Below are 20,976 nucleotides of genomic sequence, written 5' to 3'. Positions count from 1 at the left end.
CTCACGCTCAGTGTGCATGGAGTCAAGTTGGCTTTAAGACTCGTGGAAGTGGGGGGAAATGACTGCAGTGTAAAGGTCTTAAATTCAAATTGTGATTTTCATGAGAGATGTAGAAATAAGCTGTTTGATAAAATGATTTGATTTACGAAAAGGGCTATTGGCAGAGCTGTGAGGACCAGGGAAATCTCAGATTAAATCGAAAGCTCAAAATTACCCTGGTAATGTGGCAAAGTTGTTCAGTATCGTTAAATTAAAAAGTAGTCAAGGGAAATGCATACTAAGGAAGGAAGAGTTAATGCAGAAGTAGAAAATGGGAAGTAACTGGTTAGTCAACAGTCCTGCCACCCTTTATTTCTGCAACACTGTATTTCTGTTAAAGTTACTTAAAAATCTTAGTGCCTTCATTAGTGAATTAGAGGAGCTGCCCAAGCAAAAAGATACTTGACAGTTTGCTTCTTTACTTTCAGCTGGAACTTTTTAAAATAAGGGGCTCATGAAGGCACGTTTAAACCATTAACAAGTCCAGGTAGATTTTTGTAGAGAGATTTGAAAAAAGAAAAAAAACAGCCAAACAGTGGAGATGTTTTCACGTTTAGAGTCTTTCTATCCCACCAGTCCATATTTATAGCCTAACTCTTTATAAAGCAGAAGAGATGACACAGCTATCAAGAAACAGATGTTCTCTCAACACCTACCTACACTAACACCACTGGCAGAAGAAAAATATGCTACAAGTCTATTGTTTAATCCTCTCAAAAGGTAAGCCAGCAATGTAACCATGAAACAGCCTTTCCCATCTGTAAGGCTCAGAAAGCCTAAGAGTGACATCTTGTTTTATGAGACTTCTTACGTGGGGAAGTACGACATACGCCCAGGATCACTTGTGAAATTCAGATAATGCTGTTTCTTAGCCTGAAACAAGAAGTATTGTGAGATGTACTGGCAGTGAAGTGACAGTACATGTGCAAATATTCTTTCGAAGCCAATAATGTCTCAAGAACATAACAAAATTTGAATACCATTATTCTTTTTCCCTTGCAGCTCAGAAAAAAAAAACATTGCTCAACCTCGGGTCTACACAGACATCTGAAATGCAACTGCAAGTTTCAATAAACAGCAAAAGCAGGTGTGAATGCTTATGTTTGAAACACTGTTTGAAATGACAGGGCATAAGCTTTTTTTCTGTTAGGGTGTTGCTTAGCTACGTGATCATCCACACAAAAAACGTTCTCGACAACCATAGGAAAATAAGAATGGAAGCAGCTTTAAAAGATGAAAAATTACGATTGCAGGAGAATTCTGCTTTTTTTTGTTAACCTGGAATGTGGAGACTAAAGGAAGGTCAGAGGAGGTGGGAATGTATGGCTTCAGATATTGGCCACATCTCAAGAGAGGGAGGGAATTGGTGACTCTTGGGGTCCATGAGCTATGCCTCCATGTATATCCGTGGTTACTGAGGCACACTTTGTGTATTTCTGGGTTATCATACTTTTGTTTTCTGCAGATTTTTTTAAAATAGTTACTCTAAATTCAGGTATGTTTCTTCTGTCTCATAGTGTCTCAGAAACCTCTGTGTTTTAGCTGAGGTTTGGCAGTGCAGTAAGCTGAGGCAGATGCTTCTGCCCACAGCCTGGAATGTGAGCAGCAGAGGTTGGACACCGCCCCAACAGCTGTTAATGCAAGAGTTTGAAGACCCTTATCTTCTAGGGGAGATAAGGGAGACGTTTTCCACAGTAATATAACGTACTTTAGTAACCAAGGGGCATGTGGGCTATATTTTTCCATTATTAACACTACCACCATTTCAGAAAAGATTATAGCAAAGTGGTTTTCCCCAGCTGTTAGGATAAGGAAAGAAAACAAACCAGAGAAAGGACCCTGCAATCATCGAGTGTGGAGGTAGCCACAAGAAGCGGCTCTGGACTAGTTTAGATAATTCACAAAGAGACAGGCTGCAAGAACACCCTGCTCTCATCCCATTTTCCTTTGGGAGGTGGTTTAGCACTAATTTAGGCAACACTAACCCCTATTCTCTCTGTCTTAACGAGCCATTAGAGTAATCCAGCTGTGCCAAGGGGTAGAGTAACTGACAAAACAAGAGGGGATTTAGCATCATCTTGCTTAAGATTTGTCCAAGAAAGCATATAATGGAGAAAATAATTTCAGTCTTGATTTTTATGACTGTAAACCAGAGACTGGCCCCAAGAATTTAGCACAGAAGAAGATTATATTATTTATAAGAACAATAAAACCCTAAGTATTGAAAGACAGTTTGTTTGTGAACAATATGATGATAGAAAAGGAATATTGTCGCACCACAGGTCACCTCCATCTCTATGCAGTCAATTCAGCAAGAATCGACTTTCTTTTTCTCTGTCTATTTTGAATTCATACTCCTGATTTTCATTCTTCCCTGAGCTTCATTCTCTATCATCTCCTTTTAGGAGAGGTCCCCTCTCCCTCATTAGAAACCATGTTCTACTGCAATAGGATGGATTAGCTAAAAAACCTGAACATAAGCTTGTCAAAGATTTTGAGCCTCAAGCCTGTGACTCTTCCCATGTGTTCCCTCTTCAGGGGCTACTGCTTAGCAAGACCACGGGCCAGAGCTGCTGCTCAGCTGGCAACACTGGTGACTTGGCACAAGTCAGTCCCCATTTGCTTGTACAAGGTATATAAAGGAGCAGCCAGCCCCAGCCAGGGAACCATAAAACTGATTTAGAGACACTTCTGCTTCTTCCTGGGCTTGGTTCTGTGCCAAAGAAGCTTGGCCAGACCTCCTTATGTATTTACTGGGCTATGTCTTTAGGATAGTGGCATTAAGTAGCGAGCAAGGGTGGACTTGTTTAGTTAGTCTTTGCACTTTCTTCACGTGCTGTACACAGAAAAGGCACATGCAGTACCACTGAGGGAAAAGGCTTGCCTGCTTCTGGTGAATGAAAAGATCAAGAGTACTGCTGCTGCTTGTGAAGCTGAAGTCCCAGCGCTTATCTTTTTAAGGGTCATTTATCACTCAAATTTACAAAGGTTAGGCCACTTGAGCTGACAAATGTGCCTGCTGAGTACCCACTAGAAACTGAGGTCTTTCTTGGAATGCTCAACTAGAATGCTTCAGCGGAGAAAAACACCCTTGAGAAACCTGCTGCAGGGAGGAGAAAAACATTCAGGAGCAGCCAGGTTTTGAAGGAGGTTAGTCCTCTCTCCTTCCCTAAGGTATTTCAGGGGGCACCCCCAAAGCCTTAGACCCCATCAAGATGATACTCCTCTCAGGGCCAGCATATCCTTCACCCTAAAAATGTTGCTCCTGCTCTGTTACCCAAGACAGCTTCTCCTGAGGCACGGGGTCCCCTCTTCACCTGCCTGCTGACATGGCCAGGTGTCAGCCCCACACAGCAGCACCTCTGCATGTAAATACTCTGTGTCTGGAGTTGAGCTTCACATTCCCATCTTGAGGGGATTTCATGAGGCAGATTTCCTTGCAGCTTCTTATCCTCCAGTTGCTGCCCCTGTTGCCTTTCTAGCAGAAGAGGTCCTTCATCACCACCTCTCCTCCAAAATTTCCTCTCCAGAGCACAACTGCTCTGTTCAATCCCTGGACCACAGCCACCAGCAGCTCTGCTTACCTCTACAGCCCTCTTCATCACACCATTCTCTGTTGCAGGAACCTCTTGCATTGTTCCCTCGAGGCAGCCTCTCATAACATCCTACTGCCCTCCATGGATGCCCATAGGAGTTCAAGCCCCTTGCCCACATGTGGAAATCACAGGTTGCCAGAGAAGCTGGGGAGTCCCAGCACCTCTGCCCTGATGCAGTTGCTCTTCTGCCTCCCAGCCCTGGGCATGTGCACTTGCCCAGCCCTGTCTCTTGTCCTCACCCAAGATGCAGCTGGGAATAATTTTAGGTTCATCTTTGTCATTCATTTCTACAGAAAAATATTGTTACCTCTTAGTCTCTTTTCATACCTTTCAAATGCACCTGGTAACTAACAACTGTTTTATTAACTTCACCTTTGAATGCCATCATTGCAAATTTAATCACTTTTTTTTCCTAAGGAAGCTTGGGTTATTTTAGGCTTACAATTCTATTAACCCTTTTTAAAACCAATGTACTTTAAAGAAGAATGAATATTGTGGCCGTGACCTTTTAGCCTGTGGTTTAAATCATGTCCAGCAGAGAAATGCTGAAGGTGATTGATTCTGGTGTTCACTGATGTTACGCATTGCAGTGCTGTGGATAACCAATAACCTGTGTGAACAGAATAAAACTGGTACTGTGGAAAGCCTTTAATAATTGCCTGTAGCTCCTTTAAACTCCTTAATGTTCAATTAATCATCTCCTGGTTCTGTTCTGCCAGCGTTGCTCCTTTTTAGTAGCAGTTATCTCAAACACCTCACTAATATTTCACAGATGGAGATGAAACAAGGAGCAACAGCAGAGACCTGGATGAGTTTTAACTACATTCATTAAGTTTATCATGGTGGTGTTTCAGGTCACTGAATAGACTGGGCATCTTTTCCCAAAGTCTCTGAGTGCGTGTATGCACTTTTTTATATACTGAACATTCAGTTAGGAAAACAAACAAACCCAAAAAACCCCGCACTTGGTTTAGGTCACTCTGGTTCACACAGCAAATTTACAGGAATTCTGACCACCTATTTACTGTAGGCTTTGGGAACAACAAGTCTGTTCCGCATGTTAAAGGAATGTCTCTAAAATAACTTTTAGAAAGTTAGGAAATGCCAGAAACTGCCTGCTTATTCATGTTGAGTTGGTGTATGGGTATGACCAAGGGTGGATGGGTGAATGGGTCGATCAGTGGGTAGAATGTTTATGGGAGTCAGTTCTTAATTGCATAGTCACTCAGCATTTTCTCCATGGAATATCTGCTCAGTACATGGGTCACCAAGGACTACGAGCTTGTGTATGATACAGGTTAGGCCAGCTCTAAAAACTGCAGTTGTACCTCATGTCTTCAGACATCAAATAGGTCCAACTTAAAAGGTCTTAATTCGTACAGTGCTAGGCAGACTGCTACTGTTCAGGAGCTGTTTCCAGACCCTAATCTAAATGAGATCAAATGGGATTTTTAGAGCAACTTTGATATTAAAGGATTTGCAGTGGAAAAGCTCTAAAAAGATTTACAGTATTTTAGTAAAGCGGGCTGAGAAAGAATGTTAAAGGGAAAGTAAGTTTTTAATTTGTAGTCTGAAAATGCAAAGCCAGGTGGAAGAACTGACTTGCAGTAGTCTCATTCCTTGGGTAAAAGCACTGGATACAGCAGTTTTGTCAGCTCTCAGCTGTGACCCTGTATCCAAGGCAACTGTTTCTGAATGTTAGGTGGTGAGGAGCTATAGAATAGATGAGAGGCAGTTGTGAAATATAAAGGTATGATTCTCAGGGGAAATAGTAATGAAATGCCAACAGGTGGAAAAGGGTTGAAGAAAGCACCAGAACCCAAACTTGGAATTCAGAATAGGATGTTTTCTTCCTTGGTGTTAGTTCCTACATGTTAGTCAATAAAGACCAACCAGGGCTGTTGGAAAGCTGTGAAGTAAAGCAAGCGTGGAACAGACGTGAAACAAAATTGCTTGCTCTTTCTTTCTCTGTCTGTGTTCTGTAACCCCCATCTCTTGGGGACAAATCCTGCAAGAACTTAGTCTTTGTGTTGCAAGAACTTCTTTCCCTCTGGAAGCAGAATTCTGGTTATGGTTGTTCTTGTTATTGTTTATTTCTGAGGAATCATTTGTTTAAAAAGGTGTATTCAACCATTTTAGGTTCTTTTATTCCTTTAAATGTAGCTACATTATATTTATGTAGAGGTGATGCTACACTGATGATCTGTGCTGTTTCACTCTAGGATGTAAAATTATGTGCTGACTTGCTGTGTGAGTGAAGTCCCATAGCAGGACACTTGCATAAGAAGAACTGGAGTGCCTGAGAGAGGCAGGGACACATTATGCCATGGTAAAGGCTGGAAGACTTTTTTTTGTGTAGTTCTTGAAGTGACTAAAACTTTATTCCATCTCTGGAGAAATACATCTTTACTGGAAAACTGGCAAGCTTTTTAATCTCAAACTATAGTAAGACAAAGCAATTGGCCTGAAAGAAGAGCTCATAGGTACTAAAGCTGCTATTCTTTTTTATCTTCTGGCATCAACTATCTCTTTTACCTGTAAGAAAATAGGTAGAAGAGAGCAAGAACAACAGGAAGCATGTCACGAGTTTGCCCAGCTGTACTAACTCTTGAATCCATCACCAGGTTAAGTAATTTAAACTCCAGAAGAGCAGAATTTTAACCACAGAACCTGTTAAACAAGTCAGGATGAGGGTCTTATTTATTGCCAGCACTTACTCATGAGAGGCTGCTGAAGAGAGTTTTTATCAGCTCATCTCTACTGATTCAGTTTGGGGAGGAGAAGTATCAAACACATGAAATTATTGCTGCCATAGAGCTTGTATTTGAACTGGTGGATCAGAGTGAGGCAGAATTAGCATGAGGGAGGTTGAAATATTGCATCTGAGCCACACAAAGTCAACCCCAAGGTACCTGTATAATACGTCTCAGGGCCATGAAAAATGTAAAGCACCGTTGCGCTTTTTTCCTTGTACTGTCTCACAGGCACAGGCAGTTCTGGATTAATTTGTTTCATCCAGGCATCATGATGTACCTTAGCCTTGAGCAGGGGCTGAGCTCAGAGGTGGTGTACAGAATAGACCAACCCCCTCGTGGTCCAGGTGGTGCCAAAGGGACAAACACGGCTGGCAAAGGAAGACTCTGTGTGGAGAGTATGTGAGTGCACTTCCCTCAGCCAGCTGTTGACCTGAAGTTACACGAGGGACGTGTTTTAGTGGTGGGCTTGGCAGTGCTGGGCTAACAGTTGGACTCAATGATCTTAAAGGTCTTTTCCAACCTAAATGATTCTATGATTCTGTGTTTTCCTGGTCTCACCTGTTTCTTAGCACTCTCGTTGCTGTGATGGGTCCTTTCACCTTGCATAGCTACATGCTGAATTTTGGTGACATTATGCTTCAGAAAATCTCAAAACATCAGAAGTATAAAACTTCAACATCTCTCATGAATGATCACCGAAAATACTGAAAAGCTTCAGCACATTTACAACTTGATCCAAACTGTCACTACTTCTTTTTTTTTTCCCTAATTAATAAATGTGTCTAGCCATATGTGGGACAATAAACCCATTTATTTTGATGGTGATGTTCACATGCTTGCTGTGAAGCACATGTTTAAATGCTTTGCTGACAAGGCAGAGGCGAACAGATGCCTTTTCCATCACAAGCTGGCTGTGTATCTCTAGCTGGCAACCGCAGCAGGCTCCCCAGCTTCTTCTGAGGGCCAAGCACTATTCATCATTAAATGAGACAGCTCCTGCTAGCAGCCAGCCCAATCCAAAGAACAGGTCTACCCCACAGAGGAGAAGGAACTAGGAAGAGCTTCCCAATGACCCACGTTAAACCTGGGACCCCAAGGCAGGCTTCTTCAGGTCTGCTCAAAGGTGGTCTTTTTTAACACTACAAAGTGGAGATACGGTAGGTCCAGAAAACAAAATATAATTACCTCTTTGGTGATATTTTCTGGTAATACTGTGCAAGTTTTTCACTGACTTTTACAGAAAATACTCTTTTTACTGTGAAGGTACTAATCATAGAATAATAGAATGGTTTGGGTTGGAAGGGACTTGAAAGAGCATCTATTCACAACACCCCTGCTGTGGGCAGAGACACCTTCCACTAGACCAAGTAACTCAAATTATGCAATATAGTCTGAATTGCTGGCACACAGCTGTTTCCAAGCATGCCAAATCTCTTGTGAAAGTCGGACCACCTTTTTCACCGTGCACCTTCATGTTATTGAAAAGATATATCTGAGTTTACTTGTCATGAGCATTTACATTTTTTATCAACCCATGTGAAATTCTCTGTCAGTGAAGTAGGAAGGGAGCACAGGTAAACTACCCAGAAAAATACAGCCATTGCAAAAATAAACCAGTAGATTTCAAGTAGCAATCTCAATTCATTATATGTAGGAAATATTTTCCTGTTGCTGTTTGAAGGTGCATCATGGTAATAAACTGGATTTAATGATTTCATTATGATCTATAATTACGTCACTGTGCTCTATGCTAGAAGTAGCTCCTTTTTCTTTACAAACTTTTATTTATGTGGTCTGATATTGGTATTTACCTCCTTGAATATGTTACTTGCTCAGTATTTTTGTGGAACAATAATTTCAGCATGTGGATTTTTTACAAACCATTAGTTTAGATTACATGCAGTTACTTATTCATGGGACATGAGCAGTCACCTCTATCCTGCCAGTGTGCTTTTTGACTCAACCACCAAGTGTTCTTACAGGGAAGAGTAGTAGAACAAGGGCAATACCTGCAGAATTGAGTTTCAGAAGCATCTTCCTGAGATTGTATGTGAAATATATGTAAATCATTTCCATAATACAACTGCTATCAGCAAATAACACGGAGTGAACTTACTGTATTTATTTGCATGCAAATTTAAGATCACTTTTGCTGTTATTTAACCACCTGTAGCTACAAGATATTACTGCTTGTTCATAAAATTATGCGTATGAGTAATGTCATAATAATAAGTAATATTACAATAAGTAATTCTTAAAAAGAAGAGGTGAATTAATATTGTTGCTGCATCTTCCCCGAGTGTTTATACTCTGATTTTTCTATTTAACTTCGCAGCAGTGTTTTTCCCTAGTGTAATTATCAGTCTGAGAGTTCCTAATGCTCCCAGTCTGCCAGGCAGCTCTCTAGTGTGATGGCTTTTCCTTCCCTCTGTGATGATACCAGGTGGTCTAGTTGCAGTTGGGATTTGGATAAGACTTTAAAATGCTGTTACGTTTAAAACAATATTTGATATATGGGAGGTGAGTTATACAGCCTGAAAACTTGCCTCTTCTCAGCAGGAATTATATAATTGGACCTCTGTAACAGAAGTGTTACACTGGGTTACAACTTGTGAACAGCAAGCTTAAACTTTCCATCAGGTCATGCGGGGCTGGCGCATATGAGAGCAGTGAAGTGGTCTCTTCACCTCATCCCACCTTGAAGAGCTTTGGGCTAGGTGATCCTTCCACCTGCGTTTACAGACTGGTGTTGCTCTGTTAATACACTGCTGTTCATGTGTGCAAGGATTTTTTTCTTGCTTTCAGGTTTTAGTCATCTTGTTGAGCTTTCTGGTGCCTTCTTTGCTCTTTACAGAACTCGGTTTTATGTTGGCCTGAGCTGATTTAGAGATAGCACTCCTTTTGTCCAGTGAGATGAGACCCTTGTTAAATTACACATATCCTGAGCTTACACATGAAAACCTATGTCATTAACATTACCCATTTATCTCCACACCGCAGGTTTCGGAATGACCACACCCGCAACTGTGGCTGGAAAGGTATTCCTCATCGTTTATGGCCTTTTTGGGTGTGCTGGGACCATCCTTTTCTTCAACCTCTTCTTGGAGCGCATTATCTCCCTCCTGGCATTTATCATGAAGGCGTGCCACGAGAGACAGCTGCGAAGAAGCGGTCTCCTACCTCCCAACTTCCGAAGGGGGCCAGCTATGTCTGGGGTGGGCAGCCTCGTGGGCTGGAAGCCATCCGTTTACCATGTGTTGCTGATTCTGGGAATATTTGCTATTACCCTTTCCTGCTGCGCCTCCGCAATGTACACGGCGGTGGAAGGATGGAACTACGTTGATTCCTTGTACTATTGCTTTGTCACATTCAGCACCATCGGCTTTGGAGATTTGGTAAGCAGCCAGAACGCTGCATACCAAAATCAGGGATTATACAGATTCGGAAACTTTGTATTTATATTTATGGGGGTATGTTGCATATACTCTCTTTTTAATGTCATTTCAATTGTAATCAAGCAAGTTTTGAACTGGGTGTTGAAAAAATTCGAATGCAGATGTTGCCCAAAGTGCCATAAATCAAGTACCCGCCTCAGCCGTCGCAACGCCATCACCCCCGGAGCCCGCCTGCGTCGACAGAACATCTCAGTGGACACTGATGGACAGTACGACAGTGACACCGAGGGGAGGAGGCTCTCTGGAGAGATGATCTCCATGAGGGAGCTCACGGCGTCCAACAAAGTCTCCCTGGCCATTTTGCAAAAGCAGTTGTCCGAGACGGCCAACGGCTACCCGAGGAATGTTTGTATCAATACGAGACAAAACGGTTTCTCTGCGGGGGTGGGTGCTCTGGCCATCATGAACAACCGCTTGGCAGAAACGAGTGATTCTAGGTAGAGTTTTTGAAATTCCTTTTGTTTCTCTAATAAAAACGAAATGATGACTAGGCTGGAATTATCATTGTGAGCTACTGGAAAGTTTTAAATTCAGACACAGCCTTGGTATTCGTTGGGCGTTCAGCATTTTAGTCTCTGGGGGTTTTATAAGTTTTCTCTAATATGCATTGAGATATTTATCATTATGTTACAATTTTCCCCTGAGGGTCTTTTGGAAGAGACTTGGATGTCTTTGATGCAGAATCTGATGCAGTTACAGAAGGATGGTGTGCATGGTTAGGATGGTGTCAATACCAGCCTGTTCTTCAGAACAGAGCCTAAACCCAAACTCTGTGTTAAAATGTGTTGTGGGCAAGTTTGGCTCCATGTTCAAACATGGGGTTGGTAAGGTTTGATTAAACCAGTGTCTCACAGTTTGTTGAAGTCTGGATCTGGCCCTGAGCTTTGTGCTTCATGCTCTTCAGCAATTCCTCACAGCAGGCCTGTATGTAACACACATGTAGGTGACGGCTGCCACACCACCTTTAGTGTGATTGTGCTTCCCTTCAATAACCCTACTGACTTCAACAGCAGAGGATTGAATGGGCTGGATTCCCCTCATACAAATTATGGGTTTTAGCCAGTCATGTCTGAAAGACTGCCTGCCACCTAACTCATAAAAGTCAGGGGGTTATCAAGGACCGTATCAAAGTGTGCAAAACTATTCCTGCCTACTGAATAACTGGAAACAGGCAATTGTCATCTTCAGTACTGACTTCATGTAATGCAAGAGAAGCCAGTATGCACCTCTGGTATCAAATGTTTGCATCACCACTGAAATGCTTATTTCATTACTTTCACATTAAAATAAGTCACTAAAATGAACGCAGGCTCTCTGTTGTCCTAAATTTGCATCTTTTGCTTCTGCAATATTGCTGCAGAGATTCATGCAAATGATTTCCTTGCAGTTTTTTGAGGGCTCCAGCCCTGTACTTGTTTCCCACAAATCTGACTGTGTAGGTTATACAGAAGAGCACTACTTTGGAGTTCCCCCCGAAAGCTGGCTTCCCCCACAATGCTGATGTAAAGTCATAAATTGGCCTTTGGCTGTTGCTACCATCTTAAGCCATATTTAACCTGCACTAGCCCAAACCACTGAAAAACCAGAAGCAAACCTGGTCTGGAGTGTCTAGTTTATCATAACAAATGGGTGCAGAGGAATTGCTGCAAATCTCTTTTGAAATACATGCACAGCTCTGGATCATTTCTCTAAATTCTCTCTACTATGCTGTGAAGTTAATTAAAAGGCTTCTGCTGATTCCAGGCAAGAAACAAAACTTGAGCTTATATTCTGAGCCACAGTGACCTGCTCTTGGAAACTTCTTTTGAAGTTGTAGGCAAGACCATGAGTAACTAGGTTGGTCACAATAAATTGAAGAAGCTGATGAAAACAAACTGGGAATATTAGAAATGATTGAAAATATTTCCATGAAGTTTCATATAGATATTTTACTCTGTTGTTTACTTACTTTACTTTGCTTTGCCTGGGTTTGGGGTAGCCATCATTTTTGCTTTCCTTTAAATTTGTAGTGGTGCAAAATGTTTTGGAATTTAACCTTGGAAAACTAACTTTTAATTTGAGGTTTTGCACACTTGAGCCTGCCAGCTGAAGTATGGCAATGATTGTATCTTTTTCCTGACGAAAAGGAATCAGAGCAGCAGATAAACCATCACACATGGATCTGTATCACACTCTAAACACAGTCACAGCTTTTGTCAAGATGCATTTGGCCAGAAACAGGCAGTGATGATTGTGTTCTCTTTCTACCTGACACAGACTCACACTTAAGATTATGTGGTATAGTAGAATCCGCATTCAAGAGGCAGGAGCTTTCTGGATGGTAGGGAGACTCCCCAAGGTCCACGCGTCAGAGTGCCTTCCTGTCTGTGCACTCCTGCTCTTTGAAGAAACAGGAAGAGTTCAAAGTGTTTGGTGATCCTAACTTGAAGCCCACTGAAGGGTAAATTTAAGAAGGCTGTGTAGGGGCAGGTCATGGTCTGGAGAAGACTCAAAGACTGGCTGCAGAAGTTGAAAGACCCATTTCAGGGAGGCGCCTTCTAGAGATGCCGGGGACATCTTTGGAAACAGCAGAGGCAGGGAACCAAAAGAATGAAAATTTGTTATTTTCCCTTGGGATTACCCCTACAGGTAAATAACTATGATGGTTTATGTGTTCGTTAATTAAAAGTGTGAATGAGACCCTGCTCTCTTTCTGCAGCTAGACTCTCAGGATTGTATCTTGCCATCATGAGGACTATTACTCATTAGAAGGAGCCCCACTCTGTGAAGTGTTGTATAAATCAAGGCAGATGGGCTCTGTCCCAAAGGACTAAGGAGTTTGAATAGATAGGACCCCAAGCCACAGGAGAATTTGTTATTTTGCTCATAAAACCATGTTCAAATTCATTAACATTCTGTGAGCTGAAGAACTCTGTGGGGAAAAATTTGCAAATTAAGGTGGGGGGGTTTTCAGTAAGTTGTTTTTAAAGGATAAATATAACCATAATTAGGGTCCTGTTTAAATGTTTGTAAATTGTTGTCAAACTACCTATTCCTGCCTGGGAAATACAGTGATGTAATATGAAATTGTACATACCTCCTCTGTACTTTTTCTGCATTTAGGCAAAGGCAGTCTGTTGTAACATGATTTAAATGTTTCTGAGTCTGTCTGGTACCATCGTTTACAGTGGTGCCTTTGCAGGACCCTTTGCAGTTCCTGTTGACCCCAGGGGAAGTTGGACCAGGTCCTACAGCTGGGCTTCTCAAGGGATTTGAGCATCTGATTGCTGCTCTATGCACTTAGGTCTAATGTTTATTTATTCCCAAGATCCTTGATACACTCCATCCTGCTTCTCCTTAGCCTCAGAGGCATATAAAGTGCATGCCCGGTTGTTTACCAGTGCCCCTATTTCTTGCAGTGCACATATCCCTAGAAGCTGATACAGCTCAACCACAGGGACCCCCAGTTTGTATCTAAGCCCTGTAAAAATCCCCAACCCCATCTGGCTCAGCAAAGCCAGTTTATGAGAGGGTCAGAGCAAAGTTAGTGAGCTGGGTCTCACTGGGCAGCATCTGACAAAGGGTGGCCTTACAGTTCCCTCATATTCAGTGGCTGAAGTATTTTTCAAGGGTGCATGAAAACCAAGCTCCAAGTCTCTACTCTTTAGCCTGCTAACACTACCTGGGCACCCATCACCTTTGTGCATGAGTACCTGAGCCAAGAGGACATAGGAGATTTGAGATCAGTCATTCGTAGTCCCTTGTGCTCTTCCTTTAGCATTTTCTTAATGACAATTCCTCTTTAAACTTGCCAGACGTGGGCACCTAACTCCTCTTTGATTGTGCATGGTCCAGCTCGGGATTCCCTGGGGCAACCTGCTCCTTTTGTGAATTAACCCCTAAACATGCACCAATTGCACCAAGTGCAATTCCTCCTGGTATTTCGTTTTCACAGACAAAGCAGATACCAGCAATACCTGGACACAGGCTGAAGCACAAGAAATCAGAAGGAAACTGAAGGAACAGAGTGGGACAGTGAAAGCACACTGCACTAGATTGCACTTTCTTTTCAGGTAATTTGGGAGTTGTATTACATTCTTGAAATGTTTCTTTTTTTCTAGGTTTTATTTTTGGATAGCCTTGAAAGAATGCAATTAACTTAGGATTTAAAAGTTCATCTTCCCTGATACAACCCCCGCAGCCCTCCCTGCAGAACAGCAGCAGTGACTCCTAGCTGGCACAGACCAAGACATCCCAGTTGCCTGCTGAGAAGTTGTACAGGCAGTGCAGACCTGAGCTCAGACCCCATGCCCCAAATTAGTCTTTTGATGCCTTTGCCCAGGGAAGAGCATTTAGGAGCAGCAGAAAGCTACAGGACTTGGGACTTCTCTGTGAGCCAGCCCTTAGTGAGACCAGTGATGGCACAGGTGTGAGCTGGTCAGACAAAGGAGATACCGAGTTCACCTGGCACATGTGCTAATACCTTGCAGATGAAAATTAAAATTTAGGTGAAAATTAATGAGGGACAATGACCAAGCAGCATCTTCTCTTTCCCGTTGAGCTCAGGGCAGAACAATTACAAGGAATAGTTTCTTGTGAAACCTGTAGCATGTGGCAAGTCACTACATTCACTTCTTGGGGTTTGTCTTCCCTGTTTGTGTCTTGGACAAAGTTTGGAGTCACACTGAGATGTCATCTGTTTCTCTTTGGTTTCTTCCCATCTGCAAAGCACAGTTCTCATTTTGTGCAAAAAATTTAGATCGCTTTTTATTTGCTTGCAATAAGGAAGGACGTCCTTCAGACCATATAGATGTTCAGAGAAGTAATCTGAGTGACCTCAGCCGCACATGGAAGTTTCTGAAGGACGAGGCTGCAGTTTGCCTGTCTCCCTGCAGAAGAAGCATTGCACAAGTAACTCCCATTACTGCTAGCAAGACATATAAATGTTCTTTAGGCAGTGGTTGGGGCCATGCAGCAGGAGGCACAACTGAAAATGCAAGATGGGTATTTGTGCCTCTTTGCTATGTACATGCTAGTTGGCAGCCCAATTAGGAGTTCTGTTTGCAACCAGAATTACTGGTGGAAGACAGGAGAGATGTGAGAATCACACCAAAGCTCTCTGTGACCATGGTGTCCTCAGCCCTGGTCCTGAGGCTTTTCTCTTCCCCAGCTTTCTGCGGGTGAAAATTTGGGTATATTATGACCATTCACCCATATTTCAGTCATGTCTTAGCTTGCTACTGACAGACAGACTTATAGCAGTAGTGGAGGTCATATAGCCAGGTATGTAGGCACAGTATAAACCTGATTGCTTATGTGGGATGAATTTATAATTATATGAAAATTAGCTGTAGCAATGAGACCGTTCTCACTTCTTAGTATTTTTCCAGCCTTTAAATTGAAAAATATTCAGTGACAAATCATTGCAACGAATGTTCAGAGCTAATCTAAACAAAACCGTATTTTGCTGATCACTAGCAAATCTATGGGTATGGCTTCTGCTCTAATTGGATTACTAATGTGCCTTTCCAAACCAGTACACATTTGCAATGCTATATTTAAATAATACAATAAATGCTATGTTACATAATAACTTCAATTAGGGCAAATTAATACTTGACTCACACAAAATAACTAATGAACTGTGCATTGCTCATTATACAACCGATATGCAATTTCTTTTTGTGTGTGGGAATATGTCCATATTTGAGCTCAAATTCTGCTTTCATGAATGCTAGGGAAACAGAAACTACATTATAGAAAATAATGGACAATTCCACTGAGATTCCACAAAAGGATATGCATATTAGTACATACACAGTAAGTGGTTCATTATGCATGATAAATATGATGTACAGCAACAGCACTGAGGAAGGACTACTTCAGTTTACACAGCCACAGTCTGTGGCTACCAATAAAGACACATGCCTTTTTTCTTTCTCTTTTTGTTTATTAAATAGGTAACATCCACTCTGTAATTAGAATAAGACTTTAAACCATCAAAAAGAAAATGCAATTGCCCTAAAGTTTGCATAGCCAAAAAGAGGTCTAAAGTCAGATCCAGGTGTGTCTCAGGCAGCTCCCAAGCCCAGGCTCAGCATGGGATGCAGGTAGGTTTAAAATTGTGTAACATCATCATCCCATGTGTCTTCAGGATTGGGCTCTCCAGCAGGTGGTGCTTTATCAAACAGTCTTAAGAAATACGAAGGTGTTCCCGTATTCCTTTTATACTTTGCAAGATGTAACAGTACTTTTTGAAGCCAGTGAGTCAATGCAAAAGTAATGCTTTTATAACATACAATAAACAATGAGAAAAAATTACTGCTATTTCTGACTCTGCAAATCAAACAGCCAAGTTTTCTCAATGGGTATAATTTCCTATTCCATGCAAGTAAAATTATGTCCAGAAAATTTTTGCTTGTGGTAACATCAGTAGACTGCACAGGCAGTGCAATAATTCAGTTCCAATTTTATTTTAAAACCTCAGTATCTGAAAGCACATCTGAAAATGGTTTGCAGATTGTTGGAGGTGGGGAGGGATTGTGTGTGTAAACATTGTTTATTTACAAAAATAAAAAGTACTATTCTACTTATACAAACACATTTTTAGCTCACTGGAATACTACCTTGTTGGGTACTCTGCAAAAATATTAGTTCCAAAGTTCCAGCTGATTTCAGTTATTCAAGTCTCAATATACATGCTCAAAAAACATTCCTGTTTATTTTATTTCTTTTTAAAAGAGCACAGCTTGGTAGGTATCTTTAACTGAGCTGGCATTACTGTTTCCTATTACAAGCCTCAGTAGTTTTACTTCTGCAGTTTATTTCACTGGTTTTGGTATTTGCTCACTTCTGCATTGAATTATAAAACAGTGATCAGTTCTGTGCTGTTTTCTGGTTGGTATCTCTTTCCTTTTTGTATTAATTACAAATAGATGAAATATTGACACCAGCAAAATATCCAGTAGATGTTCCCAATCACACCAAAATTAGTCACTCTTATGAATATTTTTCTTTTAAAAATTGTTTTGTAAAACCTAAATCCTGAGTATAAATTGTGTATCATGGTTGAAATTAGTAAACAATATTTTTCCTACCAACAGAAATCCAGTGAAATATGCTAAAGATTAAGTTTTATGTAAAAAGACTTTCCTGTTTCATTTGCCCATTTTATCTAATTTTTTTTCAAATTCTTAGTCAGAAGTATGTAAATCCCATTGGGAAAATGCCCTGTGCTGTGCATTAATTCCTATGAATAGAGCTTCTAAAGGGATTAAAACCGAGCCTGCCTGACTGCTGCAAACAGAATTGCATGTATAAACCTTCAAAACCTTAAATATTTGTACCTGTTTGGCAATTGCAAACCAAGGGCATGCTAATGTAATTCCAGTTCAGGCAAAGAAATGTAAATCATGGGGTTCTACTTGCTGCTAACCACTTTTATCAAAAAGACCTCGAGTACACAGCTACAGCATCAAGGGCAATGTACTGACTCTTGATACTCAAAGATGTTCCTTTGTAGGTTGGTTTGGTGGCTGGGAGTTGGCACTGGGGTGGTTAAAGCAGCTTGGCTGGGTGGTGCTGGCAGTCCCTTTTGTTGTGCCTCAGGAGGTGTTTACCATCACCCCAGTCTGCTGCTGCTCCTAAGGACAGTCCCTGTCTTTAGGCAACGCACACACCTGCCCCTGCCCTTGAATCAGGGACAGCAGCTGTGCTGTTTGAATTACCAACCTACAAAAATACGGGGAAAGGCAAAAAGAAAAAAGGGAAAAAGAAGACTGACGTTGTACTGAGCCTCTCTTGAGAAGCACAGCGAAGTGCTGTGCATATAGCCTGTGCTAGACTGTTTCTGGCCACCTTTGAACCCTGGTTTCTTCCTGGAACTGGAGTGTTTGGGACACAGGTGCAGTTATCAACTCATTTTACATTCCCCCTCTGCATCAGCAAAGCAGTAATCCTCCTGTGATCTACTTTCCTCATAAAATGGATAGATTTGTTTAGACTTTCATAGGATGACAGCATAAATAAATATTGCAAGATGAATCAATTACCAAGGGCTGGTTATATCTGCTAAGAGATCTTTATCAGTAAAAAAAAGGGAAAATTGTCTTACCATCCTACAAGTATAGTGAAACAACAGAAGAAGTGGTGCTCTGAACAGAAAGTAAGGTGCTAAAATATACAATTGGGCCCCAAAGCTCAGGCATGCACCACAAAATTACAATAGCGTTCTGCACCTGTACCTTGGGGTAAAGCCTGGGTTTCTGCCAGCACCAGGGCAGGCAAGGCTTGTATTTTCTTCATCTGTATGAAAGCAAAACGTATTTGAGGCCATGCCTTGGTCTGCCTAGCACTCAGGGATGGAGTTGCCTCTGTCCACAGATTTAAACATGTCCATGGTCCAGAGACCATGAATAGTAGTCCAGTCCCCAGTAGAAAATGGATCTGCCTCGAGGTGTCTGTCATTTTTGGAGAGGAGTTGAATGTCATGGCAATCCACAGCTGCCTCCTCTGGCCAAGTTTCCCCTGGTGTGGGATCCATCCCACTGCCAGACCCTGTGATTGTGCTGCCAGGAGACCAGTGCAAATCATCAGCAGTGTGCTCATATCCCTGCCTTCTTAATGGACTAAAAACGTTGGAAAATAGATAATTTTCTATTTTAATGATCAAAAGAGTGTTGCCCATTATTCACAGCCTACACACAAGATGTCATGATTTTCAATTTTCCTGCACTGATCGCTCAGTCCATTTGACAGCTGACCTTCAAGTGGTCGTGGCTTTTCCAAAAAAAAAAAAAAAAGAAACAAAAAACTCAAACAAAAAAACCAAACACCCAATACCAACATACCAGAGAAGCAAAATAATCCTAAATGAGGTGGTGAGGATCTCACATGCAAAAGCTGTGAGCAGAGCTGCCACTGTCCACAGCAGCCAGACGCTTCTCCAGCAGTGGGAGAAGCTTGGTGGTTGGGGTGCTGGACATTGCCCTGCCAACAGCTGCAGCACTTGCTGAACCAGTTTCTGCTGCTGTTTTTACACTGCTGGGGACATTTCTCATCACTGGTACTGAAATCAGAGGATGGCAGCAAATCTTACACAAGCTTTTTACTGCCGCTGTTGCATATGGGTGTTAGCCAGGGACATTTGTAACAACCAAAAGGAATTTCAGCTGAGCACTGGTCAGAAAAAATAACATTTTGCCAGCCAGAAACAGTTGCAGCAGGTCCCAGTGCCCAGCATCACTCAGCATTCTCCCAAATAGTTGAACTATACAGAGATTACCTAAATAAGCCAAAAGAGGTGATATGCTCTAAGAAGCAAGTGCTGCTGTTACCTGAATCTGGAGTAACTTAGTTAAATTGCAGGTAATAAATAGCCCAATTAAACAGATGTGATGACTTTTAAATGCCTGCTAGAAGTCAAAAGGAGATGGATGCATTTTTCCAGCACAATTTCAGTTGTGTTTATCAAGTCAAGCGGTAAAATGAAGAAGCATAAGTTCCTGTAAATTGGTGATTAGAAAACATAGATTTTTACTCTCTTTCAGATGATGCTTCCTGGCAGAACATTAAACTGGAATAAATTTCAAGACTGAAATCTGTTTAAACAAGTGGCAATTTTTAAAATGCTTTAATTCTGGGTTGACAGGAACTTTGCCTCCAACACATACTGTAATTGTGAGTGCTTTTGATGAATCAGTCCCCTTTTTTATGTCAGCTCAGGATTTTTCCGCTCTAAGATCTTTGAATGAAGAGGACTAAAAGCCATATACAAAGCCAATTAGATACAGATCACATTTCTACTGGTACATTATATACAATTTGCAAACAAAAATGGGTATTTTGGGCTTGGCACCCCTTCATTCACAGAAGCATGGTTATAGACCTAGGAGGCAGAGACAGCTGATGTGCAGCCACATTGCAAAGCAGTGCAGAGGTGCTGGGGAAGGATTCTTAGAGCTGGTGGTTAATGACACTGTGGAAGAACCCACTGATGGTGTTTGGGGAACCTTACTGTGTGTTTTAATGCTGTGATACATGGTCGAGTATGAATTCTGTACATCTGGGAGGATGTCAAATTCCAGGTGACATTTGGAATGTTGCAATTAAGTTATTACAAAGACTTTTGAAATAAACAGGAGAAAAAAAAAATGTTGCCTGGGATGTGTATGTGAGTACTGTTTTTTTTCTGAGCATGGAGAGTAGGAGGTAAGGCAGAAGCCCCTCCTGGCTGAGAGATTCCCTTGTAAATGTATGGCCTGTAGACCTCAGAGCCATAAGGGGAGACCCCAGAACTCCACAGATGCTGACTAAACTGTGTGTGGTCAAACAGAGCCAGGCAGGATAATAACTGATGTGACGTGCTTCTAATGTACAGGATGGTCACCTGTTAAATTTTGCAGCTGAGTTAAATTTTGCCTTTGCTTTACAATAAAGGAGAGAGCAGATGGAAACTGTTTGCTCTGTAAACAGTTGTAAGGAACTCATGATATATCCCCTCTCCACAGCTTCCATTCAAATCAATAGGATCCATCTGTCCAAGGTATTAAGATAAATCCTGGAAATTTTGGTATTGACTAGAAAGGCCCTTACAAGATCAATCACACAACAAACAGAGAAATGTCACTGCACCAAACGCTGAGGCTTGCTAATCCTGCTAGATAACATAGACCCAAAGTGCAAACCTTTCTGGTTTGTAAACCCAGCTAAAGCCCCTGTTGCTGTCCCCAGTTCCTCAGCTAATAAAAACAAGCCCTGGAGAGAGCTGCTGCTGCTGGGCACATGCTCTGGAGGGCACCTGCTGCGCCTGCTGCTGCTGGGACACCCCAGCCAGTCACACAGCCTGCAGGGGCTGGTTTGACAGCCTTTCTTGCCAACACACACACAACTTATTTCCCTGGCAGAAAGGACAAGGGCTGAAGAGTTGCAGCCACCAGAAGTTACGCTGGGCCCAGCAGCAAAGGGGAAAGGGAAGACGTTGGCTGTCTAGCACTGATTCCACTGACGTTAGGTGTCCTCAAAAACACTGTGCTCGGACTCCAGTTCCTCTGGGATTTATTCAGGACCTCCCATGTTCAAAGAAGTTAAGATTTTGGAATATTTTAATTTCTTCAGAATTCCAACCGTAAAGTTCTCCATTATAGGGTATGG

At 41.8% G+C, this 20,976-nt stretch overlaps 1 protein-coding gene across 3 annotated transcripts in view; it reads left to right on the top strand.

The window, feature by feature from the left end:
* KCNK12 (potassium two pore domain channel subfamily K member 12) overlaps window positions 1–19,966 on the top strand; it is a 28,674-nt gene extending 8,708 nt beyond the window's left edge. Inside the window, exons 2-4 of one of the 3 annotated variants that reach the window (XR_007903976.1) lie at window positions 9,392–10,283; window positions 13,781–13,898; window positions 19,374–19,966. Coding sequence is in view for 2 of the 3 variants with exons in the window: in XM_051783723.1 (XP_051639683.1) it covers window positions 9,392–10,283; window positions 13,781–13,817 (929 nt within the window). In the remaining variant the exon portion in view is untranslated. Of the gene's footprint in view, window positions 1–9,391 lie in introns of all 3 variants that reach the window. The other 2 variants (XM_051783723.1, XM_051783724.1) reach the window with 2 other exon arrangements.
* Window positions 19,967–20,976: the final 1,010 nt, after the last annotated feature.

Source organism: Manacus candei, unplaced genomic scaffold (assembly GCF_025592945.1).
Source record: "Manacus candei isolate 608988 ecotype Guabito, Panama unplaced genomic scaffold, ASM2559294v1 h1tg000017l, whole genome shotgun sequence".
NCBI classification, from domain to species: domain Eukaryota; kingdom Metazoa; phylum Chordata; class Aves; order Passeriformes; family Pipridae; genus Manacus; species Manacus candei.
This window is presented reverse-complemented; position numbering and strand designations above follow the sequence as displayed.